The sequence below is a fragment of the Lipophrys pholis genome (genome assembly GCF_963383615.2).
Source record: "Lipophrys pholis genome assembly, chromosome: 23".
NCBI classification, from domain to species: domain Eukaryota; kingdom Metazoa; phylum Chordata; class Actinopteri; order Blenniiformes; family Blenniidae; genus Lipophrys; species Lipophrys pholis.
The window spans coordinates 11111694-11118179 of NC_137645.1; the positions used below are offsets into that span (position 1 = coordinate 11111694).

At 41.9% G+C, this 6486-nt stretch overlaps 1 protein-coding gene across 1 annotated transcript; it reads left to right on the forward strand.

Annotated features, from left to right (window-relative positions):
- The first annotated feature begins 626 nt into the window (after window positions 1–626).
- On the forward strand, window positions 627–5369 carry LOC308127693 (uncharacterized protein). The gene is made up of 5 exons (XM_080492911.1): window positions 627–977; window positions 1106–1198; window positions 1275–1381; window positions 3918–4306; window positions 4921–5369. Exons 1-5 carry the CDS (start codon window positions 908–910, stop codon window positions 5018–5020), a joined length of 759 nt encoding a protein of 252 aa, XP_080349037.1. The 5' UTR covers window positions 627–907; the 3' UTR covers window positions 5021–5369.
- Window positions 5370–6486: the final 1117 nt, after the last annotated feature.

The following is a 6486-nucleotide window of genomic DNA, read 5'->3' on the forward strand; positions in this document are numbered from 1 at the left end:
GTCTGTCGGACATTGCCTGTGTATGTCTGTGTGAGTGCGTTTGTGTGTCTCTGTTAGTGCCTGTCTGTCTGCCATTGTGTGTGTGTCTGTCTGGAATTGTGTGTGCATGTGTGTGAGTTTTAATATATGTTTATCCATGTGTGTTTGTGTGTGTCTGTCTGGCTTTGTGTGCATGTGTCTGTGTGCGTGGCTGTGCATGCCCGTGTGTGTCTGTTAGAGTGTCTGTCTGTCATTGTGTGTGCGCATGTGTGGCTGCGTGAGTATGTTTGTGTGAGTCTGTCTGTCGTTTTGTGTGTGTTTGTGTTTGTCTGGCATTGTGTGTGTGTGTCTGTGTGAGTGTGTTTGTGTTTGTGTGTATTTGTGTTCGTGTCTGTCTGTCAATGTGTGTGTGCGTCTGTGTGCGTGGATGGGCTTGCTTCTGTGAGTGTGTGCGTGTGTATGTGTCAGTCTGTCTGTCATTGTGTGTGCGTGTGTGTGTTTGCGCGCGCGCGCCAACGCGCCCCGCTTATCCACGCAGCTGCGTGCAGATTGCCTCGATCGTCTCATTTGCATATTGGCCGCCCGCTCGACGCGTGCGATGACGTTCCTCCAATCAGAGCACGGCGCGTGCAGCAGACTCCGCCCGCGCGGCAACTCGTGGCGCGTCTCCCTCCGCAAACAAAAGTTTCCCTCTGCACTCCTTCTGCGCCTTTTTAACTGCGGCTCTTCACAACCTGCTCGGTTTAACTCCTGGAAAGTCTCCTGCGACTCCACCGTCTGTGGAGGAGCTGCACAGTTAAAAACCCGAGGACTGTTCTTCTTGTATTTATTTATTTTTTTAAAGAAAGACGTGACTGGTGTTTCCCTCCGGTGGGATTTAAACTTCTGCTAAAGGCTAACAGCGGCTACTTCTTAAAGTTCAGACTGAATGATGGCAGCCGTGTGCCAGCAGAGACGAGTCCTGGTGGAAATCCCCGCTCCGCAGCCCAAGATGGCAGGTAAAGAAAAACTCCAAGTGGGACTTTTCTGGTAGTTTCATTGAGTTCTGAGGGCATGCTATCGTGCTAATGTTATGTAGCCTCCCAGCTGCAGGGTCAGACTGGTCTAACGCTTGAGTTTCCTGCAGGTCGCATAAGGAGGTCCTATTTAGAAGCACTGAGTCCTCGTCTGGCTCCGTCTCCTCTCCTGAGGGCGAGGAACTCCAAACGAGCTCAATCCCGTGAGTTTAAAACCACGTCTTTGTGTTGCTCTGATCACACCAGCCGCTCACTGTCACGGTGTGTCTCTGTCCACAGTGGATCTGTCCATAGGGGGGATGTGTGAGGACAAACTGGACGAGAAGACTCCTCTGAACACGCAGCAGCTCGTGCAGCTCATCAGATCTCTCATCCTGGTGGAGCAGGTACAATCACTTCATAATATTAATAATAATAATATAATCTGACCAGATTACAGCCCAGAGCTCTGCAACACGTCGCTTCCCTGAAACTCTGTAAATTAACATTTTGCTTGTAATTTTATTATAATTGTGAACAAGTTTTCTTTTCCAACAATGGACTAAGTTAGGCAACAACAACAAAAAAGATAAAGTGTCACAGTAGCTCAAACTGTCCCCCAAAGAAGGATAAAATAGTTTCTTGAATAATACAAATGCAAAAATACAGTAAAAACGGTTAAACTAAAATTCTTGAAATTGCTAGAAAAAAACTAAAAGTAGAAAAATGTGACATGAAAGGAGAAATATGAGATGAAATGAGAAAAATGAGAGATTAAAGGAGAAATGAACTGAGAAAAGTGAGCGATAATTAGAGATAAACTGAGAAAGTAGAGGAAAAAGGATTTTAAAAAAGTGGGGGGGGGGATTCAGCAAGTACAGCTAAATCTGCTCTGACCAGAGGAAACGCACGACGGCGATAAATCCTTAAATGGCTAAAACGGAAAAATCCATTAAAAGAGGAGGAATCTCTAGAAATGGCTACTACACTTAAAAAAATAAAGTACTAAATAGATCACAATTCTATCTGTGACACTTGATGAATGCGTTGTGAAAACGGCTCTTTAGGTTAGAAAGGTTGCCTTTATGCTGAATATTCAGGTTGTTGTGTCGGTGAGTTTCCAGTAATTCACTGAAATGTACTAAAGTTGGTTTCAATCTTAGATTGCACCTCGATCGGATTACTAACTATTAGGGATGTCCGGATCAGATCGGCATCGGCAAATCCAGCCCATCACCCAGCCGATCTTAAAAAAACCAAAAAAAAACCCCTTTTTCACATCAGCTGCCATAAAGCCAGCCCCGTTTGCGACCTGCCGTAAACTGCTGTTAGCAGCCTAAAGCCATTGAGTGGATAAAATGTCAGCAGTCTGGAGGTATTTTAAGGTTGACAACCAAACCAGTCCAGCGGCCAGTTGTACTATTTGCTTCACCACAGTCCCGAGAGGTGGAGCACCAGAGCTTCGTTTAACACAACTAATTTGATAAGACATCTAAAAAGTAAACATGCGGCGGAGTACGCTCAACAAAGACGATCATCCGTGGACAAAAGATCCCGTAATCGCCCCCCTCCTCCCACCGCGGTCCGCAACGTCACCTAATAACCACAACAATCAGGGACTACAAGCTCCGGTCGAGCTGCAGAAGCTAGAAGCAGGCGGAGCGGGGCCATAGACCTATAAAACTAGAGTTATATATAGTGGTTTATGTGTTTATGTGCAGAAGTCTACTTCTACATTTCTATGTGGTCTGTCTTCTTCTGCGTTTTTGTTGTGTTTGGTTTTTCACAGCGCCCCTAAAGGCAATTGGGAATTGGGTTATGATTGGTTTTACTGAATACTGCTTATATTGAACTTTTTGATAGTTTATATGTTAGTCAAACTGATTCACTGGGTTTCATTTTAAAAAAAAATAATTATTTGCCACAAAATCCAGGTGAAGTTGTTTAGGTTAACATAAATAAGAGATACAAGACTGCAGAGTGTAATTGGTTTTTTTGTTATGACTGAATAAAGTTTAAATAAGTTCTTAAGTCATTCTGAGAAGTATTTTGATTCAATAAGTGAGTTTTACAATAAGTTCTAGCTAAACAAAGCTTCTGCCAATAGTGCTTTTAGCTTCAGACATCTTAGTTGCTCCAAAAATAGACTATTGACTATCTTTGCAATAGTAATGTAAGTATCGAATCGGGAAAGTATCGGTATCGGGGGCAAAAAAGTGTGATGGGGACATCCCTACTAACCATTATTCGATTTTTTATCTTCCACCATGTAACTTATTAAAAAAGTCTTTAGAAAGTCTCATTATATCACAAATCTGAAATAATTGGCTTCTTTCTTTGCGATATTGTGGTTTTCTTCCACTTTATAGTGATTTCTATCATGTTTTTTAGGATTTTGTAGCCTTTTTCTCTGGAAAACCTTTTTTCAGTCTTGAAATAGTGTAAAGGCTTTGTTTGTTTGTAACACAAACGTGCTGGGATCTTGTGATCTGATCAATCTCTAAATTAAGATTTTGGTTTTTTTTAAATTAAAGAAAAGGTACAATGTAAGAAATCTGAACATGTAAAACTGCAAGTCGACACAAATCCTGCAGAATGAAGTTGATAAGTAAAGTTTACCAATAGTTGAGTCATTTTCCTACAGTGGAGAGTTCCAGTTTAGAAATGTAATTTGGTATTATTAAAGGTTATGTACAGACTATAATGTAAAAAATGTTTTCCCCCAAAAATTGATATTAAACTTTGACCATGAAGTTGGTTTCCTGTTAGAGGATGCCATTCACCTTACATCTTATGTGATTTGGAAACTGACTTCATAAAGTGTTTAATCTGAAAATTTAGGTTTTTAAACATCTTGTTTCTAGTTTTTTGCTGTAACGATGATTTACTGATTAAATTCGTTCGGTTTGTCCGTTCCAACCCTCTGCGTTCTCATCCCTGCAGAGTAAAGAGTCCCGGGCGGCACCGGCGGACCTGAAGACGCTGCAGGACGACCTGCAGCAGAAGAAGGCCAACGTGTACCGCTCCATCCCGTACTCACGCTTCGGCTCCAACCGTGACGCGCACTGCTACAGGAAGGCGTACCCCCACCTGCTGGCCTTCCGGGTGTCGTGCGAAGAGCGCGGCCATGTCCTGCTCCGGAACCAGGACTGGGACAACGCGCTGGAGCACTCGCTCCTGGCCTGGCGGTACACCAGCGAGCTGCCGCAGTGGGACACGGCGGACCACAACGCGCTGCGGGAGCAGTGCTACGCCGTCCTGGCCGCACACTCGCTAGCCGCCCTGCGGCACTACCGGCCAGACGCCAGCAGGGGGCGCGAGCTGCTTAGGAGGTGAGCGGGAAATCTCATGTTGTAACGAGGGCGACTGTAAAATTAAATTACATTTAACGTCGACGCCACTCAGACCAAAACTGTCAAGTTCTTGTTGCATTTTGCGATTCAATGAGGCCGCCTCTCTGCAGTGGCACCTGGGGGAGGCTGGCTTCTCTTTAGCTGTGTGCGGCTACTGGCGTGCGGCTCCCGTCTTTGGCCACCGGCGTGCGGCTCCCGTCTTTGGCCGCGTGCAGCCCCTGGCGTGCGGCTCCCATTTTTGCCACGTGTGGCTACTGGCGTGCGGCTCCCGTCTTTGGCTGCACGCGGCTACATTCTGGGTTTTTCTGCTTCTTAGGCTCTTTGTTGCTTTAGATGAACTACTTCTCTTATACTATATTGTTGTACTTTATGGAGTAGTTTCAGCTGTTGTAGCTGTTTTACCTTTTATTAGCACATTTCGCCAGGATATAAAGACACTTTGCAGTTATTAGAAATATTTAGTTGTAGTTACTTTCCGATTGTCTGATAGTCATGGTGTTGAGGCTCTTTCAAATGTCATTGTACTTTAAGTTTGAGGTTTTTGCGTGGGAGCGGATTGAAAGTTGACGGCGGTGGATCTTTTCTGTCTCCAGGTTGTCGATGGCCCGGCTACACAGCCAGTCCATCGTCCCGTGCATCGAGGAGCTGCAGAGGGTCATCCAGCGAGCAGACGACTCAACCATCGACAAGTAGACGACTAGGAGAAACTAGGAGAACTATGAGCTGACAAGCCAAATCGAGCCCCTCTGATGGGCGAGGGGCTCCAGGGATTTTCCAGGGTCGTCATCGTTGGTTTGGATCGACCCGCTGCAGTATGAAATGTAATGATACCTCTTTTTTTGAGCGACTTTGTTACAGAACTTTGATAGGAGCACCCGTAATATAAAATGTGTTTTAGAACGTTTTCCTCTGATGTGTAAAAATTGATTTATCTGTATATATGTTGACGTTTCTCTTTGGAATACTTGAAAATGTGACCTGTTTCTCTTGTTTGCACTGTTTGTCCTGAAAACTTGAAACTTGAATAAAGTCCTGAAAGCTGCTCTGTGATGCTTCAAATTACAGTTTTTACGTTTAAACCAGTAAAAAATTTACAAATTGACATACTTTGTTTGAAATCTTAAGTTAGTATTGTAGAAATTGTAAATGGGAATGATTAAAGCACATTATAGAATTTGGGACGATTCTACAACTATTGTTTAAAATATTCGCATTTCAAGTAAACACATTATAGAGCTATAGATGTATGCAAATCAGAATTCAGATACTACTTTAAGGCTCTCAATGTTTCAGATATTCTAATCTGAAATGTATAAAAATAAATTGATTCTAAAAAGTTGAAGCAGCATAGAACTATGTTTTTGTTTTTCAAATTGGCAGTTCTCCAAGTGTCAATTTTGTAAATTATTAGGATTTTGGAATTGGTTTAAAAATACATATAATAGAATAAATATTGGCAATTCATACGGGAACATTCTACAAATATTAATATATTAAACTTTCCAAAATTGTTAAATCTGTAGGGGCAAAAAGATTATAGAGATTCCTGAAATTTGTGATATAAATAAATAAAAAGACTTACAATTTAGTGAATCCCACAAAAACAAAAAAAACCCAGAACAAATAAAAGAAATTCTTAATAAAAATAAATAAATAATTGAATTTCTGGGATTTAAAAAATAAGGCAAATTTAAAAAATATTTTATTTGATATAAAAATTTTTTTGGCTTTTGTAGAAAAAGAACTACCAATTTTATAATTTCTGAACATTTTGATTTAATATATTTCAATTGTGGAATACTGAATATCAGTATTAATTAAAATATATTTTGAGTCACATGCATTTAAAGTAAACTATCCTGTTGAACAATAACAATCTGAATAATTAGAGTGGCCACATTTGTAATCAGTCCATTTCAAAAAAAGCTTTATTAAATAAAAATGGATCCATATGAAGTCCCTTGTCTTGCAGTGATCATGTTCCACCACCAGGTGGCGACCTCGTAGCGTCTTTCTCCAGCATGAGGCTGATGGGCTCTTCTGATGCCACCAGAGAAACAGCCGTTGCCATGGTGCTTTGTAAAGTAGATATTAGATACAGGTTAAATGTTATGTGATACGACGAGAAGCTGCTGGCTGACAAGCGGGGGCTTTACTTC